This window comes from Anticarsia gemmatalis, chromosome 19 (genome assembly GCF_050436995.1).
Source record: "Anticarsia gemmatalis isolate Benzon Research Colony breed Stoneville strain chromosome 19, ilAntGemm2 primary, whole genome shotgun sequence".
In the NCBI taxonomy this organism is placed as follows: Eukaryota; Metazoa; Arthropoda; class Insecta; order Lepidoptera; family Erebidae; genus Anticarsia; species Anticarsia gemmatalis.
Window position 1 is genome coordinate 6046932 of NC_134763.1, and position 26127 is coordinate 6073058.

The 26127-nt window shown below is 36.7% G+C and overlaps 1 protein-coding gene across 6 annotated transcripts in view; it reads left to right on the forward strand.

Annotated features, from left to right (window-relative positions):
* LOC142981199 (neural cell adhesion molecule 1-like) overlaps positions 1–24312 on the forward strand; it is a 77790-nt gene extending 53478 nt beyond the window's left edge. For 3 of the 6 annotated variants that reach the window (XM_076126916.1, XM_076126917.1, XM_076126915.1), the window contains 13 exons: positions 1899–2105; positions 3595–3740; positions 4256–4406; positions 8415–8545; positions 12915–13074; positions 15484–15645; positions 16910–17044; positions 18612–18797; positions 19020–19181; positions 21104–21361; positions 22351–22422; positions 22483–22571; positions 22631–24312. In XM_076126916.1, the coding sequence (XP_075983031.1) occupies positions 1899–2105; positions 3595–3740; positions 4256–4406; positions 8415–8545; positions 12915–13074; positions 15484–15645; positions 16910–17044; positions 18612–18797; positions 19020–19181; positions 21104–21361; positions 22351–22422; positions 22483–22571; positions 22631–22966 (2195 nt within the window). In that variant the 3' untranslated portion in view covers positions 22967–24312. The remainder of the gene's footprint in view (positions 1–1898; positions 2106–3594; positions 3741–4255; positions 4407–8414; positions 8546–12914; positions 13075–15483; positions 15646–16909; positions 17045–18611; positions 18798–19019; positions 19182–21103; positions 21362–22350; positions 22423–22482; positions 22572–22630) is intronic. The other 3 variants (XM_076126919.1, XM_076126918.1, XM_076126920.1) reach the window with 3 other exon arrangements.
* Positions 24313–26127: the final 1815 nt, after the last annotated feature.

The following is a 26127-nucleotide window of genomic DNA, read 5'->3' on the forward strand; positions in this document are numbered from 1 at the left end:
GGCGGGGGCCGAACTCGGCCGCCACGATAACGTAATTACCGGCAAAGCCTCGCCCAACGAGCGACCTGAGCCGCCTTTACATTGTTTCTTGCCCATAATCTATTGGGTTATTTTATGTATCATGATTTTCCATTACGGCGGGAAATTTGAGGGCTACCGAAATGGGATGCGTTACCGCAAGTTATATAGTCGTTCTAAGGATGTATTATGTGACGATTTTTGGTCTGTTGTTTGTTGTTTATGTTATCTTAGATGGTGTAAATTACTTTTGGTTTTAATTTAATTTTCAGCTATTTTTTTTAATTAATATGAAAGCTAATATAATAAAAAAACTGTTCTCTAGACTTCCTAGGATGAATCCAGACATATAACTTTAACACTCAGTGACACCGCACTAAAATTACATCGTACGCGTGTTTTTAGTGATAACAAATCAATCTCTTTCATAAATAAAGTACTCCATTGCCCATTGGGTGAGTAACCAACAAATTGCAAAATTTTAGTACGCTCTTGACTATTTATAGTTACATTTCAAACAAAAAATTTGAGTCATATGCAACAATTCATCCTTAACCCCTAACGAGATATTGTCAGCTCCTATTGACCTAACGAGACTATTCTTACTCGGCTTACATTATCCAGTGCACTCTGCATTTTTCCTTCACTCCCTATACAATATAGTCACATGACATTTATTTACGAGTGAAACTTGCCACAATACGGTCTACTAGTCTTAGTTATACTGTGTGAACTTTAATCCCTGTGAGCCCGATATAATATCATAACATACTGCTGCGACGTCATGATGCTTATGTACTATACTTTGTGACATTAGATATTAGAACTTGGCAGATATAGTCGAAATTACTTGGTTATGGTAATGGTTTTAAATTGAATGCCATATATATCTTCGGAGTACTATAACATATACTTAACATAAGAATATTTTCTGATAATTTTAAAGGTGAGTGTTAGGTAAATTGATTTTTTAAATGTAATTAAGACCAAACTATGTAACTCTTACGGTTTTGGGTGATATTTTCTGATATAAGCTCGGTAAAGTACTGGACAAATATACAAATACCGGTGTTAGTGTCTAAAAAATCGCTATTTGTTCCATATTGATTCTAAACCAATATTACAATAGAGCAACTGACATTTAATTACTAGCAATTGGATATAGATTTATTCACCCTTTCTTCCTTTAGGGAAACAATTTTACTAAACCAGTATAGTGTTTGCACACACACAAATGTTATCTTATTCATAATAGCACAGATCAACATTAAATTCTACATCATTATCCAATATAAGCCATAAACGTTGAAGCTATTTATGTATAAGCATGAAAAGTAATGGGACGATCAAGGAACATGTCACCATGGCCGTCTCGCCTGTGGACTGGCTCTGTTCCAAGGGACTAAATTTACCTCTACATGACTTGTCTTCATATTGTCTGAGAGTACGTAGCACGTTTATAGATGGACCTATTTTCACGCGCCGTTATTTTCTTTAATCCTATAGACCTAGTTATGAAGTTATGTTTTTGAGACTAACTCCTGAAATTTCTTCCCACTCTTTTTATATCTTTGTAGAAAGAAAGTAGACCTTAATAGGTATCAAAATATGATATCGTATGACGTACGTTTATATAAGTTATTTCAATAAAAACTAATACTTTAAAACTTCTTCACAACCCTACTTTAAGCATAGAGCTAATTAAAATAGTAACTGAAATGGGTTTTACTGTGCGTTACTAAAAAACTCCGAAACAACATGAAATTAATGATAAGCGAGTTATATTCCCCACTATAGATCCAGTAAAAAAGTTTGCTGTTACGTTTTCTAATATAATTACTTTCCGTCTGTCTTATACAACTTTTTTCTTCTTCCCTTAGGTCGTCCAGCGCCCACAGTAATGTGGCTGATAGACGGGGTGCCAGCTCCTCAATACATCGGCGAGAAGACCGACACCCACGTGGTGGTGAACCGGTTAGAACTGCCGCACGTGAGGCGCAATCATCTCAACACCACGTTCAAGTGCCGTGCCTCCAACACCAACCTCGTCAGCCCTCAGGAGAAGACCGTAAGACTTGAGATGAACTGTACGTACTATCTCATATTATCTGATTCATAAATAGATTTGCATGCCTGTGAGTCCATTAGAACAGTTCTTAAAGGTGTGTACAGTCCCCAACTCGCAGTTAAACAGCGTGGTTGACTCAAGGCCTAACCCCTTCCTCATTCCGGAAGGAGACTCTTGCCCAGCAGTAGGACATTAAAGGGTTAAATTTATTAAATTATTAGTTTTGCCGTACCACAGGAAACAAGAACTCTGGAGATTATTTAAACATAATGCAAGCTTCTGGACTCTTTACCTGTTTATCTCGTTTTTGTGTGAAAGTCTAAACAGCGCCTTTAGCGGGCGCCATAGGGACTAATTTGTCAGTAAATTTGAAATGACAAACTCACGAAACTCGATAATAATGGCCGTAGAGAATCGCGACAGAACACAATAATAACGCATTATTCTCACTAAATACTTACATGTGGACGGCCGTATGTAAAATATTACCCTCTGCTTCATGAAATAACGTTGGCGTGGAGTTACTTGCAGTCAATTTCAACGGTGACCACAATTCGCAAAGTTATGCCTGCCCGTGGTCCACATATCAACCGCTGAACGTTTTACAATTTATTACCACTATGCATTTGTTATAGTATTGCTTATTATTGATGCTTTAGCATTGAGTTATAATTGTAATTGTTTTGCCTGTGTTTTATCTATCTATACATATATAACTCAAAGGTAACTGACTGATAGACTGATATGGTGATCTATCAGCACACAACCCAAACCACTGGACGGATCGAGCTGAAATTTGACAAAGCTAAGAAAGAATTTTGATCAATTGTACCCCCAAGGAGATGAAATAGGGAATTACATTTTCTTTGAAAATTCTATCCTAAGTTACAAATCACGCGGATGCAGTCGCGGGCAAAAGATAGTATTAATATAAAACGTAGAAATTATTGACCAAGTATGGTCTAATATTAGATTTTTAAGCCTTTACTCTAAATAAACTAAATGTAGTAATAGAAATAATCTGCGTGGGTTTTAAGCCTAGCTAGATTGTGGAAAATGTCTTTTCAATCTATTATTCAAATATTAATGTTATATTCTGTTTGAATGATTTTGTAAGAGGAATAATAAATGATTATTAGCCTAGTTTTAATAAGACTCAGGCGCCCACTCACGTCCTAAATATTAAGTACCTGAAGGTTAGGCGTCAAAATTCTGTCTTAGAAATATTATATTCTTAACAGATTCTTTTAAACTAAACACTCACTTTCTGACGTCAAAACTATTTATGAACTCATCAGGGGGTTATTACGTATCTCAATTGAAAACCACTATGATGTACACTGTTTTTTTCATTTAGATAATAGCGATTAACATCTTACGTCAATGCAGCAATGTACTGAAAAGTGACGAGTGAAGTACAATAGTTGTCAACTGAAATACGTGATAAGTCTGCAGGGCTGTTAAGCTCATCACAAATTAATTTTATTAATGCAGCGTTTATTTCACAGTGAGGCCGAATATGGTGGAGATACTAAACAAGCCGGTAACTCTATCGTCGGAGAGGTTCGTCACTCTGACATGCGTATCGGAAGGCTCTCGGCCCCCGGCCCACCTCACCTGGTACAAAGACAACAGGAAATTCAAGAGAGGAAAAGTAAGTATTTTTCTTCTCATTCTTGGGATCTTTTCATGCCTAATGATGTTGATTTTCCATTATGATAGTGTAATTTGAACTGTTGCTGGGTGCTAAGAATCCAGTAGAAAAATAATTGCTATTTTTCTGAGAACCAATACGAATCAATTACCTGATGGGTCTCATCACGATTTTTGCTAAGGCTTTTGTTCATCAATACGCCTCTTTAATATAATAGAAAAAAGATTTTTGCCATATGAAATATATATTATATGTAACAGAACTCATTTTTAAAATAAAATTAGCAATACACAAACTCTAAGTTTATGCTATCGACATCGAATACTTTTTAAGCTAGCTTTTCTCTTCGTCGTAGCAAATGTTTTCAACATTCAATTAAATTAAATGCAATGCATATATCATTATCTCGCTACGACACGTCGTAACCGTTTGACTAAACCGTAGCACTTGTCGTAGCGGTGTGGGCGTGGTCTAATACAATTTGCACCAACATTGCTTGTCTCCTTTGGTTGTAGATCGATGAGGCTACGAACGAAACTTGGGTGAGCAGTCAAGTGCAGTTTATGCCTTTGCCTGAAGATGACGGTGTTCAGCTCAAGTGTCAAGCGGACAACAACGCGCTTCCTGGACAAAGCTTAGAGGATTCTTTTAAATTAGATGTTGTCTGTAAGTAGTTTCTTAATAACTATAATGTTAAGGATTTTGCTTTACACATAATAATATTACTATTGACCTACTTGTGATATATCAATGTTTGCATACAGCTGATTTTTAATTCATCAAGCGTTTATGGTCTACTCCTTCCCTTTACATAAACAATAATTATCAGAAAGCTAATATTATACTAGATGAGTGCTATAATGGCTTATAATATATTTTAAGCGCAAAAACCGGATAATTGTGTAGTTATTTCTTATGTAAAGCAATATTGTTACACAGAAATACGTTATTCTACAACGTAGTGAATTGAAAAACTCTATATACATATATTTTCTATCTGTCTGACTGTGGCCAGACTTTGTTTGACCTGAGTTTTCTGATAGTACCCTTTTGTTATTCGCGAATGTTGCGCCAAGTTTTTATTTGTTTCTAGATGCTTTTTATTTTACGTCGAACGTAACAAAGAACTTCGCATCACGAACTTTGCAAATTGTACCATGAGGGTACTAGAGAGCGTAGTCTGAGAGAGATAACACATAATGTTAATACACGAACTCATGTTTTGAGATGAAAACGAGCCGTAATTGTTTGTACAAATCAACATTTTCGTCTACATACAAAGGCCTACGATGTCGCAATTAGCGTAACTTCTTAATTCGTTAAGACCTCCCCTAAACGAATATTGCTGCAAAATAAGCAATAAAGGAGCTCGGTTTAACCAGTTTGCACATCTCTGACGTCATAAGACTTAATTATCATTGGCACTTGAGCAGCCGCTCAGCAAGCCGAACGCACGACACGCGATCATCAAAACTCATGTTGAACAAACCCCACCTGAGATAAAGATCCTTCAACTTTGATCAATGTTCATCAGTAATAATAAATCAGTTTTATCAAAGAGAAATCGTAAAAAACTTTTGAGTTATTCTATAAAGTCGATGCTCCGATGAAATTAATGAATATAGATTCTACGAATTTTATATTACTGGACTGATTCTGAATAAAGAATATTTTTAGGGTTACGCGAATCGATATGGCTTATATTAAGTAGAAGCATTTGAATTTTTACATTGTTAGAATAACGTTAAGAAAAGCTTATACTGAGATCAAATAATACACGATGGGAAACCATACCATTCACGATCAAAGTTATGAGAGATGACGCTATATAATTAGTTTCTATTATTAAGGGATTCTACGCTGCGACCCGACCCGCACTCACCAATTATTATAAATCTGTACGTATAGATAAGAACAGAGGGTACAGTCAGGTAAAATCGCTAAGAACACAGAACGCATTGTCCGTAAATTTGACACTGCAAATTATATTTATTCACATATTATATTTTGAACTGCTATTTTCATTATAAAGTTACCAATTTTAGCGCACTGCTAATTTGGAAAGTTTATTTAAATGAATTTTAAAAAATCCATGATTAAAATAGCATTATTCGCGAAGCTTTTGTACGTTGTCTTTAACGTAATGTGCTTATCTAGGTACTTATCTGACGTGTCGGTTACCGTAAGCCCCCGTGACACAACAAAGCCCGCGGCGAGGCGTCCCCCGCCCGGCGCCCTCCCCCGCGGGGCCTGTGTCCCCAGCACGGAACTTTCCTCACTGACAGTTTATCCAGTGCGACCAACTTGTTCTCAACTAATTCCGTCTAATTTAGTCTGCGGCTGGCACGGACTCGCAGACGCATGGCTTACACCGACTCCACGGTGACACCTTCCTGTCTGAAGGATTAATTTGGCTTTGTCCGCCTTCCTGTGCGCACTGTTTGACATGCTATGTTTAGCCGCTACATCGACGGACAACACGCTGCTGTACTTGCGGTGTTGCGACAAGCTCACTGCGGTACACAAAGCGAATACATCACATATACTATTGCTAAATAACTAGATAGGGAAATTACATTTCACTTGCATGCACTTGTAATTATACTATGTCACTAACAATATAGGATACAGAGAATTAATTAAAATCTGGCATAACGACATATGCTAAGCGCATTTTGAAAGCCCAATTCAGAAAGTAATCGACTCGAGTGAAAAATAAGTGTAGCCATTAGAAGAGATCTCGCCGCGTAATTTAGTCAACTCATTTAACACATAACGGGCCTCGTCACCGTCCCGAAACAAACAAGCTATCTAACAATATTAAAAGCTTGTATGCGCCAACATGAGAAACTCAGTAAAACGTAATTAAAACGTTGTTAGCGCGGCCGAGCACACACAACATCAACACTTAACATCCGCCGAGGACTCGCCAAAAACTAATTCGGACTAGTGGCAGCCCCGCCCCCTCCTGGCCCGATCTGGATCGTAAAACGCTCAAGGGATTAAGCTGGCTCAGCCTAGCCGTTGCGTTTACATTCTAATAATAGAGCATAACTCGCCAATTTATTTATGCGGATACAGGTTATCTGCGGTACAACCACGCTCGGTTCGGTTTGAGTGGTGCACTCGTATTGTAACTAATTCCGTGCTCCACAGTCCGACCGCTCAATCAAAACACTAATTCCTCAACGGGCCGGTCATTTTTGAAAAGCACCAGGAAATACGCTGACTCTATTACGACAGAGGAAATTAATTTCCAAATATAAATAAATTCTATTTACTTCTGCTCGGCGAACCGTAACGCATTTAGAGCGGGGAGAATTTCGCCGCTCACGGCGTGAATCGTTTTGGCAACAATTTAAACGGAGGAATCGTAAATGTTTATTTGGAGAACGGGCGTTTCCTCCGGCCGCGGGGCGACGTCGTTATAGGTCTTTAATGGCCAATAAAGTGTCAATGCCCGCTCCTCGCCGCAGATAAGTGTTCACCTGAAGTAAAAATGCTCCACCATTGTGGACGAAAGCTCAACATAGTAACCTCGGATCTCTGCCCTCTGCACTGGGAAAAATATAAAATATTTTACAAAACTCAAATAAATAATACCACAAAGTTGAACGTCTCAAATCTTGAACGTTTATTCTTATTATAAATAAGCTTTGGTTAGACCTTTTCTTGTTTCTGCCTTTGACTGCTTAATTGGTATCGTAAAACAACTCTCTAAGGATTCTTTAAATGAGTTTAAATACTCCACACAAAAGCAAACAGAACAATTTCATGCTTCCCCGTATAGGTAATTTAGTAATATTGATCCGCATGTTTACTTCAAACACATCCTTAAAAGTCTAGGAGTTAAACAGTTTTCAATTAAAAGTGGCAGAGCTAACCTTAATTTAAATTAATTAATTAACCTTAAAACACAATAAAGTAAAGAAAATCCAGATGTATGGGAAGGAAACTTTGTGTTTGATGTTAACTCGGATTCAAGGGCTTTGTTCGATTAAAAGTAGATAACAGATTAAAATTGTATGAAAGCCTTTTCATCTTAAACTGCTGGATATTCGAGCTATTCAACAAAAATTTTCAAGAAATGCCCAAGTTAGAACATGTCTAAAGACTCAAACTACGATATAGTACTAAAAATACATTCTTGAGGAGCTCGTGGCTAATTTATCAACCGATCGATCGATCTCTAAGGTTAAGCTACGCTTGCCGAGGTGGTTCTGTGGATGGGTGACCATATATTACATGCTAAGTTCCGCCGTGTTTCGATTTGACGTTAAAATGTGGATCTCGGCTATCACTTTATGTCACATGCTTGAAAGTCTGACAACCAGTCTTTCCGGAAGATATAGCCTTATAACCCAGGTAACTAGGTTGTAGAGGTCGGATAGGCAGTCACTCCATGTAAAATCTTGATGTCCAGCTGCGTCCGGTAAGATTGAAAGCCGGCTACAGACCCTGAAGAGAGAATAGGCTGATTTATAATTTATGGGCATGAAATATTTTTATAGTTAATTTAATGCATTTGCTACGTTCCTTTCTTCTAGAATCTAGACTAGAGATGAACAACACGATTTAATCGTCTATTTTATAATCGTCAATCATCTCGTGTTTTTTATCTTATAGCCTTTCACCTTGACTCGCCTATGTATTCACTATAATGTTTTGTTGTAGATCCGCCGGTGGTATCGCTATCTCTGGGTAGCACGTTGAACCCTCACGATATCAAGGAAGGCGATGACGTGTATTTCGAGTGCTCAGTGCGAGCCAACCCTAGAGAACACAGGATATCTTGGTATCATAATGTAAGTATACACTCATATTACCTTCCGACTGATTTCGGAGTTTATACATTAACTAGCTTTTTCCCGCGATTTCATTCGCGTAGTTTGTGACTTTAGACAGAATTTTTATAATAAACTAGCTGACCCGCGCACCTTCGCTTGCGTCACATAAGAGAATGGGTCAAAATTTTCCCCGTTTTTGTAACATTTTTTATTGCTACTCTGCTTGGTCGTACCGTGATGATATATAGCCTATAGCCTTCCTCGATAAATGGTCTATCTAACACTGAAAGAATTTTTCAAATCGGACTAGTAGTGCCTGAGATTAGCGCATTCAAACAAACAAACAAACAAACTCTTCAGCTTGATAATATTAAGTATAGATTCATCCCCTTGGGGGTAAAATTGATTAAAATCCTTTCTTAGCAGATGCCTACGTTATAACATCTACCTGTATGCCGATTTTTAGCCCGATCCGTTCAGTGGCTTGAGTTGTGCATTGTTAGATATGTTAGTCTGTCAGCTTTGAGTTATATTTATTTAGATAATTGAAAACAATACACATTAAATTAAACATTTAAGTAGTAAATAAACCTGTTAAAGTATAACCGGTAGCTATGGAATAAAGAGCAAAACAAAAATTATTCAAAATTTCCCTTCCAGATAAAAATCCGTTTGAAATGATTTGGCAAAGCTAATAAGCTCAACTCAATCTGTTATCGGTAAATTTTGACTTCGATTAAAACGATTTGATTTTACGTTTTGCGTTTGATGAATTTTCTTCGTTTGTGACCTTTACCTAAATTGTTTGGCGTCATTTACAAAAGCTATTTTTGTACTATAACAGTCAGATATGTAATAATTTATCTTCGATCAGTTATCGCTTTGGTTTATCCTAAAATAATATTACAAAATCGTCATTATCAGCGTTACCAATTTTGCTAACAACCTCCGTCGGGTGCGAATATCTCACAATAAGGCGGATCATCCTTTAATAAATTTACAAAATCACGACAAAATAGCTGCTCATCATAACGGAAACGAAGTTCCGATTGATAATAAATAAGGATAAGATGAATTAGATTACCTTGGAGAAGACTTGATGAATCGCCGGCCAAAGTTGAACGTACCTGTTCATTATTGGACCCAAATAGATTATGTCGCCGTCTCATCGATATTGATGTGATGTTTCCCCTCTGGACGGATTATGATTAATGATTTATGGATATTGAATTACAATATTCACTCCTTCAAACTAGTATTACACAAACATATGAGGTAGTATTTAATACCTACTCCAATTATTATCAGTATATTACATAATACATGTTTTTTTTTTTCTAACGTAAATAACATTTTTGTAGATACTAACTTACACATTTCTTTTCCACTCATTCCAAAATTGTTCAAGCCACCCGAAGGCCTTTGACATAGCATAACAACTGTTATCTATTTGAAAATAACCAGAACCGACTTATTACGTACTCTCCGAAGCTCATAACTAGTTGCGCTCATCGGTCGGTGAAGCAACTTTGGCGCATCACATGCTATTGATGAGTGATCGCGCAGTGGTATTTGACACATTTCTTGTGGTGTCTGACTAAACTAAACTGTTAAAACACAGATAAATATTTACCCCGATTCTATTTTCAGTTTATCTATCAATAAAATCTTAGGCACAAGTACTAACATTAATTTGACCTATGGAACACACGCAACTGTACAAAAAACATTAAAGCAGAACACTGATTAAGGATACACTAAAACAAAATGTCCACCGTCATCATACAATCTAAATTACATTTGAATAACTCTGTGGCAATCAAAGCTAAGTGCGTGACCTTTTGTAACTGTAAAGGACCTTACTCACTGACTGTTACGACTTAGCATTTCGTCATAAATTAGTCCACACGTTGGTTATAGTTGGGCGATAAATGCAAGTATAGTCTAATTATAAAAAGTTCTTTGAGAAGAAATAAGAAATATAGACGTACTTTTTATCGTGGTGACTCGATTTGACTTTTAGAAGCACATCTAAAACTATGCTCTATTCGTTAATTTTTATACACTCCAATCATATAATTACCTTAATTATTGAAGTAAAATATCATCGTAGTCAGTAGCATTCAATTGAGTGTCATAATATGAGTTCACGTTTAAAATGTTCTCTAAATAATTTTCGTGTTTTTCTGAAATTACATTTAGAGAGGAACGTGTTACACATAATTACAATGACATAGTTATTACACCGTATTAAATTCCAAGCCTAAAAGCCTACGCAACTACTAATCAATATAATGTCCTCTAGCCAGTGGACACGGTACTTTTCATTTAGTTCCAAGTTACGACCCACGCGGACGTCGTTAACCGATGAATATTTCATACTAAATAACTGCCTATATTTGTAACTTTATTTCAACTAAAATTATTGAAAATCTTTCGCCCGAAAATAGAAATCAAGAAACTGATTTCTCAAGAACAGAGCTAAATATAGAACATAAAATATTTAACGACGATAAATCGTAACTGGCCTGGATTTCAGTAATTCATTGGCTATTTATTGATTTTAATAACTATGTATTTATCGTTATGGTTTGAAAAAAGATGTAGTTGACATTTAAAAAGAGCAAGCCGTGAGTTTATTGCCGTTTCTTCTCACGAGCAACAGCTTTTCCAAAACGGTGGTAGATAAAAAATATTTTGACGATTTCAAATACTTGTTAAAGTTTATGAAATAAAGAATATTTGACATTTGACTTTGACTTAGAGACAAGGATTGATATCAGATGGTTCAATCATGTACAGAGAATTAATGAAGGGGCGTCCTAGAAAGACATACACAGATCATATCGGTGATATCTTGCAAAAACCTACCCCTATTGGAAAAGGTAGTGATTTTATGTATGTATGTATTTATGATATCATCGTTATGTCAAAGTTTGTCAGAAATAAGTTTTAATTTCGATTGTTTAATCATAACTTATTCTCCGTTAAGAATTATATTTGACCTTTTAGTAGTTTGTTAACAAATGTAATATTAAACTTCACTTACAAAGTTAACTAAATAATAATACATAAACTGAGGCCAGCTCGACTTCAAATCATTTAATTTTATAACTAGTGTAATTAAATGTAGCACTTAAACAACAATTTATTAAAAGTTATCAATATTTTTATAACTAAGCGCTACTCATGTTTAGTTAAAAGGGCTTGTCACGGCATCCGCTACATTACGGAATATCGAACCACATCCTATTGAAACACTTTGTTTAATAAGCCTCTGTCACGATACTTATTACGGCAACGCATTTTATGTCGAAAGAAATCGATTTTATCTATTTCGAACCTTAAACTAAATCTCTGTTCTATCACGCCTTACTACGAGATGTAGGATCATAATCGCTGCAATAATGGTTTAAAATAATATAGCCATATATGCTTAGCCTTTTTCCAAAGGGACCGGGACCCACAATTTAACATTCCTTCCGAAACATGGAGTAACTCGGTATGTTGATGATGGTCACTCATTTACAGAACAACCTTGGCAAGCGTGGCTTTACCTCAGAGATCGATCCGCGCGGCTGTTGTTAACTAAGCCACGAGCTCCTCGGTTTCAAATAATAATAACAATATTTAATACACTTTTTTATTTCCCAAGGTCAATGAAAATAAATATGTATTTCATCAATAAGGTTAAATCAAAGTAAAGCCCCATAGATTTACGTTTTTAATTTGAGTTCAAAGTACGTCTCAATCCCAACTTCGCCCACATTCGACTCCATTACAAGAAGTTTTTTCTTCGACCATAGTAATACTGCTTATGGCCAAGGCAATGACTTCCACCCACGTTTTTTCTTTGAAATGTTTTCGTTGTAGCTTGTTATTGGAATTTATGGCGATTTCTAACGAAACCACCTTCGACTTTCGCCCTAGTTCGTTTTCATTACAAAAATGTATTTTTAAATAACCGGATTTATTTTTGTTTAACGTGAAGCTTGTACCGATAAATTGAATCAATACATGATTGAATCTGCTTCAAATAACTGAAGAGTATTCCGAGTAATAGGGCCGCATAAAAAATATATTCACCACAATACTGCTTTAATCATCAAATTCATAATAATAGTATTAAGTTCATACATACATAAAATCAAGCCTTCTTTCCATAGGAGTGGGCAGTACGTTACCGCATAGTGGTATTTGAGCTGGGCGTCTTCGTGCTTCGGAGGGCACGTAAAAAGTCAGTCCCGGCTGTTGTCTACTAAGATAATAGTCGTTAAGCAATGTCAAAGGCCTCTCGGGCGGCTTGAACAACTTTGACACTTGGTTGACCACTAACCATACGACAGACAGACAGTCATTTATTGAATGTGTTCTTTGTTTTATACAGGAGAAGCCGGTCCTCCACAATGTAGTATCGGGTATAATCGTGAGCACCAAGTCACTAGTACTACAGAAAGTGACTCGGGACCACGGGGGAGACTACTCGTGCCGTGCCACCAACGCTCTAGGAGAGACAGCCAGCCAATCTACGCACCTTAGTATACAGTGTAAGTATTATTCTACTTGTACTTTTGTTTTCAGAATATCTGTGGCCCTCGGCTCACAAGGCTATGCAACTTTTCGTTACTCAACAATTGTGGTCTTCATGCGACTAGCGTCATACAAATCATGTCGCGGGACGAATGTCGGCGACGCGACTCGTGCACGAATCTCAATAAATTTGTAAGTAGTCGCTTGACGACCAAAATCGTTAAGTATCGGAGATTTTTGTAGCTTAGTATACGAAGGGTCTTACACTAAGGTATCTAAGATATTATGTCGACACCCATCTGGTTTTTCTTATAATATAAGATAAGCAATACTTTGATTTTTAATGAGATAAATTTATCTCAAAGATTTATTAGCTATATTTTTGTTGATTACTAAATAAACGAACATATGTAGTTCCTTAATGTTTTACGTAACATATTTACCATTTTGCATCAGTGTTTATTAATCAAAGCACAATATTTTGATATGTAGGTACCTTTTTATTTTATAGTATTAAAACACATGCCATAAATAATACGTCTCTCCTACATATTGACCGGCATCAGCAAGTAAAGCAAGTCATCAATTTCACTCTAAAAAATACGGCTACAAACGAGAAAAAATGGTCGCGCCTAAAAAATAAAGCACACCAATAAGTAAATTGTTACGTAGATAAGTTCCCGGGACGAATTGACGAGTCTTTTGTTCCCTATTATAAACAGAGTGCTAATAAATTACATTTCATTTCGCTAGAGGCTTTTCGTCGTCTGCTGACTGCAGTATCAATCATTCTCACAAAGATCTTAACAAAGATTTGTTACAGTCGACGAAGTGCCGCGACTGAATGTATTGAATATAGAATAATTCCATTTACTGATAAACATGAGCAATAAATTACAATAAAGACGCTAAGCAACGCTACATCTGTCTTGCGGGCCGGTGTGATGTATGTAATGTACTCGCGTGTCAGAATAATGCCTGGATAATGAGTTCTTATATTCGTACAATATGGGTAATTTTTGTACGAACAAACCAGCGTATCAAGTAAAATAAAATTGTGTAATATTCATGAACAGGCGCTAATTACATTATGAAACCCACGAGCTATATTCACAAGCGCTCATGATCGCAAATTACCGACATTCAGACGACTGTATTTACGCAGACGAGCTTATTTTTATTCATACGCCTATGTAAATAGGGGACGTTTAATTTTGTCATTTACTTTGCTTGTGATGCCACTGACGAACAGTTAACGACAACAAACATGATAACAGCAAAGTGTCTAATTTGCGATCAAAGTGTCTAAAGCACATACGCGCTCAATCGATCAACATCCAAGTGCAAACTATTATTATCCGCGGGGATTAATTTGGCAGTGCCAACAACACTGATCAATGCGTCAACAAACACCACAAGTAGTATTAGTGAACATCGGTGAGTGTATTCGACGCGGTCCTGAGAGTCACCGGGCGAGCATCAATCATCAGAAGCTGCTGGAAGATTGAGGTGGCTCCGACAGTGCGGCGCGCGGCGGCCGATCCGCGACAAATGTACCCAACCCTCCCCTGCTATTTGTTACCGCACCGCTGTTTTACTTTTGTACCGCTCGCTGCCGACACTTTGTTTCCATTTTATTGATCCTTACCGTCACAAATCTAAGGCGAAGAAAATGTACGTTGTTATTCGCACGCGGTACACGATCGCTGGCGCCGGTGTTACATTAATCCACATACATATTTTCATATTCCCGCTACAGTAATCCTCCCGAGGTAGGGCTGCTTAACGCGAGCAAATATTTGAGAGTTTAATGAAAATCTAAGGCAGCTCGGGAGCGCAGTTTTGCAAGTAGATATCTAAATGAATCACAGTCGCCGACTGCGCCTGCTCCAGAGGGGAACAGTTGGGCGATAAAATTTATATATCGTCTAACTTCTGTTATGATTTAACGAACTGTGTTCGGGTCTCTTTTAGCTCTTTGTTAATTATTGCATTCTTGCTTGAAAGCTTAGAGATGAGATCTTTGTTAAAATATAAGGGCTTTTGGTTTGTTCATTTAACTCCGCATACAATATGAAAGAATTTGAGTTACGTTTTCGCATGTAACGTTTGTTCCGCTAATGAGAAAATTCTTACGGAAATACTGCATTGTAAAGTGGGTACGGCACAAACGAATAGCTAATGTAAGCTGTTGTTAGCGTTGATTGCTTCGGGATAAATGTGCTCCGATACACTCAGTATTTATTGCAATGAAATGGAAACCGTTATGTTGCTGATATTTTAATTATATTTACGAAACAACATAATTACCTGTCATTTGAAAACGTCATATTACAATTTGATCTGCTGGAACAATATAATGGGTTTGTATTTATTATTTAGTTGTGTTGATGTCCATACATTATCTTTGCATGTTGTTTGCACAGATGCGCCAGTATGCGCCCACCCATCTCCCCAAGTGCTGGGCGCGCAGTTGGATGAAGCACTGCGCGTGCGCTGCTCGGTGACTGCCAACCCGCCAGACGTCACGTTCTTCTGGCAGTTCAACAACAGTGGCGAGAGTCTCGATGTATCACCGCTGAAATTCGGTAAATATATCAAAACCTAATAAACTGTGCTGTTGTTTGTTTGTTTGTTTGTTTGTTTGTCGTATGGTTAGTGGCCAACCTAGTGTCAAAGTTGTTCAAGCCGCCCGAGAGGCCTTAACTGTGCTAAAGAAACTAGAAACTCTCGTTATAAACCTCTCAATTTATGGTTTGAAAATAATATAACTTATTGTTTAATTATAGTTTTAAACTATAATACTTACTTCCGTTAAAAATTTTGAGGTAAAACGGAACAGTAAATCAAACTAAACACACAATATTTCCAGAATCAGTGATAGACGTTTTGCGTATGTATTGATTGTTACTCGCTGCGTTCCATTTACGTGTTAAAATAGCACGTTAAAGCGATATACCATTGTTGCAGCGAGTTTGTTTCTTGTGCGGGTCGGAGATTCCACGGCATTAAGCTTCCAACCAATTAAATCATAATGCATCTATGATTAAATATATAGAACAGAACTAGCTGACCCGCGCAATTTCGCTTGCGTCACATAAGAGAGAATGGGTCAAAATTTTCCCCATTTTTGTAACATTTTTCACTGGTACTCTGCTCCTACTGGTAGTAACGTGATGATATATAGCCTATAACCTTCCTCGATAAATGGACTATCTAACACTGAAAGAATTTTTCAAATCGGACCAGTAGTTCCTGATATTAGCGCGTTCAAACAAACAAACAAACAAATATTAGTATAGAAGTATAGATATGCAGTAACCCTTACACGGTACTTGCAAAGTGCATTAAAATCGCTGCTAGAAATAATATTCATCAAAGTTTATGCACGTGATTTGCTCTTCACTGAATATGAAATGCGAGAAGCTTCGTTACAAATATGACTAAACTAATAACGCTCCACGTAATAGCTTTCTATTTCTCTTTGACCGAAGCTTATCTACTTTCAGAGCTCTACCGCTACCAAATGAATGCTAACCAAACTATGTTTACTATATAAACTTATTGCAATGAATCGTGCACTAAATAGTTTTAAGTTTATGAATAACTCTACATTGAGTTATCTATATAATGTTTTTCGATGAGCACTATTTTTTTGTATTAAAGCCGGATAAAGTCGTTTTTAAACTTGTTAGTAGTCATATGCTAACGCTTAAGCACATAAAAATACATACAAACAAATTTACAAGAACACAAAATCACGGTCCAATATTTTTCGAAACCCACTTCCCCCTGAGACACAATAGTGCTGCGGCGACAGCATTCCGTCATAACCTTGTCTTTGCTCTGCAGGTACTGCGAATGGTAGCACAAGTGAACTAAGCTACAAGCCTCAGAGTGAGCGGGACTACGGCACCCTCAGCTGTCGTGGGACCAACACGGTGGGACGACAACTAGACCCGTGCGTGTTTCAGATTGTACCCGCTGGTAAGTCTTTTTAAGTATTATCTTTGTAATCTTTCTTTTTTATTCAAAAATCAATACCTGTCTGATGGTAAGACCCACAAGAAGTCACGTCTTCCCTCACTTAACTACAGTTGTTTCGTCGATTGCAGTAACATACAATAATGTGTTCGAAGAATTATTTAAAAAAAGGATTGGTAAAAAAACGTAAAAATAAAATCAACAAACTTAATTTAACTTCGAACACAACACTCAATTAAGTCGATTTTATCACGCGACCCATAGATATTTAAAATGTTTAATATAAAAAAATTCAAACATACAAAATATTCGGACAGAAACAGAACAATGCAATAACTCGAAAATGCAACAACGGAAAATGTCGGCGGTGAAATGAACACTTCAATAAAAGCATTAATAAAACCACGAGCACACAAATTGGACCAACAACGTACCGAAACTTGCTTCACGTTTTATAATTTCGGCTTTCGAAGCTGAAAGCCAGCCCTGTCCGTGTGCCAAATCTCATAACTCCTCATTGATGATGTACGAACTCTAGAAATGCCATCCGAACTGTTTTACGAAAAGTGTTAACATTTATTGTTTAAAAATTAATATTTTACTTTACGCTATTGTTAAGATGCTTGTCTTAGCTCATCATATTTTACTTTTAATAAAATTGCCTTGTAATAACAGTTATATGTCTGTATCAACCATATAGAATTGTTAAAGAGCAATAAATAATTAACGATTTTAACTAAACATAACTAGATAAAGTGGCACAGTTTAAAATGATATAAAAATTCAGCTCGAAACGTAGAGCGTGGCACATCGTGCATTATCTTTTTATTGTGAAATCTCGTTATATCATAGAACGCTTCCAACGTGCTCTTATAATTCTATGACGCGCACGACTGCAGCGGGAAATATGAGTTAGCTGTTGTGGGGTGCAGCGAAATACTCGCAGCCCGCACAGTTTAATATCCTCGCAGTTTGTTATAACATATACGCGTTAAATTGTCACCCGGCTGCCATAAGTCAAGGCGAAATTAGTGAGTTTAGCGCTCTCTGTACTTAATTTTCATTTGTACGCACGCACCGCGACGGTTATACACTTACACGTACATTCCTAGCGAGTTTCTCAGCTCGCTCGGCGCTGACATAACGCAATAATGTCGACACTCGACTACACTATTCCATGTTTTGATTTCTATTAAAGGTGTATTGAACAATATTATACGGCTAGGCTATTGTACACTTCGAAATTCATATACGTCGTTTTTTTTGCTCAACAAAAAATTTGAATATTTTGACTGTCTGTATAAGATGAAACGGTATTTACCACATTTGTTAACTCATTAGGGTTTTATAATTGAGAATGGTCTGGGTCTCATTAAATTGTATAAAACAGACTGCGATATCAAACGACCACTGACCTAATCTTAGGTTATAAAATGATCAGTGTGGTCATTGTCTTTTTTCAATGTGTTAACTATGAAAACAACATTTCAAATCATTGAAATGATTATTCAAATCGCTTAATTTTACAAAATATTACCGATAAGTATTATATAATGTTTTCTTGGTGCAGCTCGTCCCACCGCCCCTCGCAACTGTTCGCTGCAAGCAGGGAACAACTCAGTAGACGGGAGCAGCAGCTGGCTGCGCGTGCGCTGCGTGGCGGGCTACGACGGTGGCCTGCCGCAGTACTTCATGCTGGAGGCTCTTGACCCTGTCACAGGGAAGACCAGGTTCAACGGCAGCGTCAATGAGACTGGTAAATATTTTATTCTTGGTATAAATTTGTTGCTATGTTATGTACCTGAAAAAGGTGGTCTCTGACTTAGGTTTTCTTCAAGATTTTTGTACTTCCAACTGCTTTAAATCTCAGTACATCTTATTTGTTTCAAATACTGGTACCCTAAATGCTATGAGATAAGTAAGGTTCAATAAATTTATTGTTACGGTTACTCACCCAGTTTATGTTTTTCTTTCCTAGATGGTCTAGCTGTTTTCAAGCTGGACTTGTCTCAGTTATCAACAGTAGGAGAAGCAGCGGGCGCCACCTTCAACCTGCTCATCTACGCGAGGAACCTCAAGGGAGAATCTGAAAAAACACTTCTAGAGAATATTGCATTCAACGATGCTGCTAAACGAACAGGTACCGTAATTACTAAGAAACTACGCATTTCTTATTATCTTATACATTTTTTATGTATTTCCCGAATGCAGTCGAGTTAAAATATAACAATTCTGTAAAGTACATCGCTACTGACGATGCGACATATTCTCAAAATTGAGTATTGATCATTCGTTCAAAATTTATTTAAACGTATTTGCCATGCATGCTCTTCGCGATATAAAATTCATAATTTGATTGTAACTCAAATATTTAACATTTGCTGTATCCATATTGAGTTCGTTCACGCTTGGTCAAGCAGATAATTCCTCTCTGGCTCTCACGTGTTCATTGAGACGCCTTCGGTTTATAGGAAGCTTTCTTCGTCGACTTGGTTCACCCTTTCATTGAAGTTAAATCTTTAATTAATAGCGTTGTCTGTTTATAAAATCAGTGTTCATATTGTGGTTTTCTTGATCGAGATTGATGATGCTCTTAGCGTTATAAATTGGTTTGGTTGTAGGTATTTTATCGAACGGTACAAAACCGACAATTAATTAAGAAATAAATATTTAAGGCTTTATGAATGTTCCGTTATGTTTACGAAACTACTATTATTTTTGTTGATCATTTAATTTTATTCACAAATAATGGTATGTTAAGAACGGTCTTAATTTGACTTTAATCCGATATGCCACACTCCTTGTAATAAAGGAAGCCATTAAAATTAAAAGATTTTATCTTTGCGAAACAAAAGTTAGACGTAATGGAAATTGTTGGGACTCCATCATTAAAACAAAGTTAGGAATGGCCACTAGAACACAAAATATAGCCAACTAACTTCACAAAATTGCTAGGAAATAAATATAGATAAGGAGTACAAACAAGTCTAGAAAGTACGTGATGTAACGTTTATAGGTATAGTTAGAAAATTTCGGTCTAATAAATTAATCATATTAAGATTTATTCGTGTTTAAATGAACAGCAACTTGGACTTTGTTATTGTAAGGCCCTGTATAATAATGTACATTCCATAGATCATCGACTGTTATTGTAAGTCTTTTCAGAAAAACATTCTGTAACTTTAGAGATACTGATAAATCTCTGCCTGCCTTTTCAAAGATTTGCCACAATAACGTACAAAACCGGACTTACGTGTAACATTAATATTAATCCACGTCCTTGATACCCAAGGTCATGCTAAACGCCGTAGAAAACTTGTAATCCAGTAAAAGCATAAATATTTACAAGAACGTTTACTCCGTCGACCACCGTTTCATTTTCAATAGGTAAACGAAAGCTTTCACTTCACTATTACTTTCTGAAATTAAAGTGTGTTTTGACTCCAGATCAACACTTTTATCCCTTTCAGTAAAATTCAACTCTGATACACAAACATAAAGGGTGATCTCATAAAGCGCCCCTCTTTGTACGGAACTAAAAAATCATTGAAATGGTATCCTTTACGCTTTGTACACGTCGTACGTTTATTTTTACTTTACTAACGTATCAACTCCAAAAGGTCAGCTCTATTGACTTGCGCTCTCAACAAATTTCCCATTTTCTTCAGAATTGACAATTCGTTTTGAGTCACCTCATTAATAAACAAATATGCTTCAAGGCTTTTTTATTTACTGAATTGATTTGTCTGTGTACTTTGGGAATTTTTGTGCTCCGATTTTGATGGAGTATTATTGATAAATTATGTTTCTTATTGTTTGTTTTTCAAATTATATTATCTATTTCTTTTGCTTCTTTGATACAATTATAGATAAACTTATTCTTTACCAATAACTAAATTGAGATTGAGTATGTATCTCGTTATTTAATACACCTATTCGGCAACATGTTTTTATTCTATATGCTCAGTATTTTCGTGGAATTTGAATGATTGCTCGTATCATTTTTATTTAGTACCCAAAAAGCTTTTAGAGAAATTATAACCTATCGAATTTCTACGCTAGATGGTAAGGGAGCGATGGGTGGTGTGTCAGTCGGGCTAGCGGTGGCGGCGGCACTGGGCGCGACGCTAGCGGCCGGCGGAGTCGCCATCGCCGCGCTGTGTGCCCGGCGACGTCGCGCCGCACCTCCGCACAAGCATCCGCCGGGAGACATGCTGGAGCTCAGCGACGGAGGCCGGAGATACGTCGTCGCTTACACCATCAAACCTTCGCCCGAACTCAAGACACCGGACCCGCAGCCTGATATACTTAATGCCCCAGGTAAGTTTTATAATCACATTCATATATTATACTCCTACTGAAAAATAGCAAACTTTAGTAAAAATACTGTATTTGTGCTACCTGTTTTACTAAAATACAATTAAAACAGTTTAATAATTAAAACGCCGAGTAGGAAATACCCATTACCGATATTAGCATATATATTTGTAGGTGTTTATGTAAATAAGTCGGTACGTCTCCGTCATAAGAGCTCATTTTCACATCAAGCGATAAACTCGGTCGTTAGTCCGCAAGCGGGGAAACGTTGCGACATTTTTTATAATAATTGTTTTCTTTTTCAATCATTCACGAATAGAGATTGTTTCAGGCAACCGCATTATTATTTATACGTATATTTTCTTAGTACTTATAGTAAACATCTACTTGCAGGTTTTGTTATGATTTTCTTGTATCCGTAATATTCCTCAACGTCTTACATTCATCCGTTAAGCCTCCCCAGTAATTGTAATACTATGCAAAACCATAATACCCTCTCTCCATACAAAGTAGTATCTAAACTCAAGAAGACTAATTCACAAACTAATATGTACGCTGGGAATCTTCGGAGGTCAGTTAGGTGCAAATGAGACTTAGCGCTAGTTTAACTATGCAAATCACTTTGTTTGCGTCGTGGTATCCGCTAAGAACGTACCAGCTTACATTGGAGCGTAAGACACAACTAAGTGGCCCGTCCTCTCTTTAAGATGGTTAATGTATACGTAACATTATAAATAGACCCCTTGCATACTTGCCTGTATACAAAATATAACAAAAATAACAATTTTGAAGCTAGAACCATAGCAATTTTCCTTGTTGTATTTTAACAAAATATTTTTAAGGAAAATCGTGGCTTTGGGGTGATAAAATGGTTGATATTTTTAACATATTTCCGTATCCAAGTACAACGATATCAAAAAGTATGTAGATACTGACACTCCAGCATTTTTCTTTTACACATTTGAATATTAACAAGACGCTATTCTTTATAGATTCTGACAATCAACCGTCAGCACCTTCAATAGAAGAGGCTGATGAGTGGCCTAGTATAAAAGAAGTGCGAGGTAAGTTTCTACAGTTGGTTACACAATATATAAACTGTAAATACAATATAAACAGTATAGTTTTGTCCTCAGGAGACTGGAGTAAAGCCGGTGCAGTTTTCTCAGCTGAAGACTTAGCACTGCTGGACTCCACAGGGCGACCACAACAGGTCAGTCACATTCACTTTACCTTTTCAATCTTACTCTACTTAAATTTTATTGTAACAAGGTCTTTTTCTTGCAGCTGACACCAAACAGCGATCTGGTACCCAACAGCAGGCAAGACGACGTTCTCAACCAGAACTTGCAACCAGTTATAGGTAGTAATTTTAGGCCTAACTATGTAGTAACGAACAGCCCCACTTTGGGCAGTCCTAACTTTGTGTGCCCTAACGGCAATTTAGGCTCTCCGTTCGGAAGCCAGACCTTGACTCTCAGTGGGCCAACTCTAAGCTCAGGGAGCCTGGCCACCTCCACGCTTCACAGGACCAAAGGAAAGGGCAATGTTCGGAGAAGGGAACATGTGTTAGCAGAAAATCTCCCGGGACCCGAAAGTTGTGTGTAAAAACTGAGACTATATTTTAATGTGCTTCACAGGATTTGATATTTTTGTTTCGCCAATGAATTGCTAGCCGACGATAAATGTATACTGATTTAAATTTTGTACGTGATTAAATTCAATACTAGTCATTTGAATGAGCTTAGCGAACAAATGAGTTAGCAAACAAACAACGTGACAATATTTCACGTGTAAATAAATTTTCTAGTATAAATATTAGCCAATGTGTCGTACGAGGAGTGTGGAACTCTAATATATCTTGTACATTGCTGTTATATTGTATAATGTTGAGACGTACGCACCACGCTCTCAATAAATTACGGTCTATATTTTGTGTTACTAATTTGCTCAAAAATCGGAAACTTGGAAAGTGCGAAGCGCGAAGTTTTTAATTATATTTCAAGGTCCCTTATAATTATATTAAGTACGATCGGTTCCAAACTTAGGGTTACGTACGCTTTTATTTTGATCGCAATGTTTATATTGTTTACTTCCAACCTAGACTGACGACTTTTATTTTAAGATATCAGTAAGATATTGATTATCACTGCCTGAGGCATATCATACGTTATATTGCCTTTTATTTTCTTCCTTTCGACTCAGCGTTAATAGAGAATGCTTCAATTTTATATGAATAGTTTAAGACGAATAAAAGGCTTATAGGAATTTCTATTTATTTTAATAAAATCGGTTGTGTGACTGTAAATATTGTTAGTTGTATAAACATGAATTGTATGTATAGACACAAATATATTAGTGTAAGAGCTTTCGTTGTCAATTTATTTACGTGAGAGTAATTAGTGAAATTGTAAATATTGCATAGAACAGTGATGATGTAGACGAAAGTGTTGTAGCGTACGGCGCGGGAGGAATGCTTTGATATCGCGTTACTTTGCCTCAAATATTCGATATACGACTGCCAGTACGAACTCACGTCGCTTATTATTATTAGGTCACGGCGCGAGTGCCCTGACAACAAGCTGAATATCTTGTGCTGCATGTAGATCAATATTTTGTACGAGTGCAGACTAAAGAATTTTGGAACTTTAACATTAAAGTAAAGTTAAAGTATCACCTACTATTATTATATTTGTCCATTTTATTGTTAAATTAATGTTGTTTAGCATATAAATCCTTGCGCCGTACGCGTGTAACAACTGTGTAGTGCCATTTTATAATGATAGCAATTGTAAATGTTTCCATTTTGTGTTGATTCTATTATATAGAGTTTAACATTGATACTGTGGGTATAAAATGTAAGTTACGTCGATCGAACTGTTTGTAGATGTCAATCATAATTTTATGTGGTCCTAACAATCTGATATGGCAATTTTATATTTAATAAATAAATAATGGTTTATATAAATGGAGGTTTTATTTGAAGTGTTTGTGTGGAAGTGGTTATTTGATACTTATGTGATGATGATGTTCACCTTTGATATATAAAGTTTAAAGGTGAGGACAGGTAAAGTGGGGGCGGGGGTTGGTGTCCGAACAATCTAATAATACGCCCTCCCCCGGGTCGCGTGTCTTGTGAGCGCTAAGTTCAGTTACTTAGGTCTCTATATCGGATTAGTGGCTTTATGCCGCCAATGGGAACATTGTATGGACGTCTAGACCCAGCTTAAATAATAACCGACACTTGTACTGCAGTGGATGTGGTATTTATAACACCTTTGATTTAGGTAAAGCTTATAAGCTTTATTTATATGTAGTTATAATGTTTAGGCACTAGTATGGTGAGATTTTTCCTAAAAACCAAGACTAAAAATAACAACGTTACATCACGATGTTCTGACTATCCATCCTTATTTTACGATACTATTAACCATAATTTCTATCCATATCTCACTCATCATGAATACACAAATTATATGAAAAAAGATTTAACAAATGCATTCTACGTTATGGAAACACGTGCCTGTAAATCATCCCCGTCTATTTACTTTTGAGTGAAGCAAAATACACGGAGATTGTTCAAGTCGGTTCACTTAAGTTCGTAGGCAGCTACTCTTCGCGGCACAGAACTCAATTCGACGGAATAACAAACGTTGTACAAAAACAACGCTCGCGTTTACCGAACGGCTGAAACTCTTAAACGCTACCCGCAACCTCCTCAAATATTGACACAAGGCTAACAAATCGACTCTCAGGACCTAAACATTGTTTGCCATAAACAACAGCTAATTATAGACGCCTGAATTATTCAACACTAGTTCACTACTTATTGTTTAAAAACAATAAATACAACTAAAGCCCGAAGGCTCTCATTACTAGCTGCTCCACTGCGGATGATACCAGATTGCCTTGTTCAGCTTATATTATAACATTTAAGAGACCATTTTATATTTAATATAAACGAGAAGAAAATTCGTATAATAGTTGGAGGCAACATAAACAAAAAATAATTTAACTGTGTCAGACGGAAATTTCAAAGCCAGGCAGAATACAGGTCCCGACGAAAATAAATATTTTGATACAGTACCGTCAGGCTTTGTTAGCAAGGAGGTCTGCAGTTACTGACGACTGCTACTGCGTCGTACCGCACCGCACCGCATCGCACCGCTCCGCTCCGCACCCTGTAATAGTGGGGAACGCGGCCAACTATCTACTATTCTTACATTTCTATTTTGCTCATGGTTCATAATGATATAATGGGTCTGGTTGCCGTATTTTAAACTTGCCGGGAGAATCAAACAATGTAAGTTGGAAAATAATGTTGACTCATTCGTATTTAGCAGTATTAGTCAAATTTTTATATAATACGTAATACATATATTATATACTTACCTTGGGAGATTTAATTACATTTAAGTCTTATTTATATTAAGGCGTGGGGGCGTGGGATCAGCTTGTGTGAGTATAATAATATGTGTAATAGCGTATGAGGTGGTTAAATGATTCAAAATCATTAAGTAGTGATGGATGTTGCCTATAACATCTGAGCTCATAGATGGCTATGGCACATGTTCCTAATTACTAATCTTGATAAAGCGTCAAGTTTCTAACCTACTTCTTGAAGTACAGTAATTATTACATGGTCACCGAGTTTCACTGGCAGATTGATGACCACACTAAGATGTTTTGAACACTCAAGTAAATGAAGTCTACTAACATTTCGTAATAAACATTTAAATGTAATGAAACATCAAATCATAATTTTATCG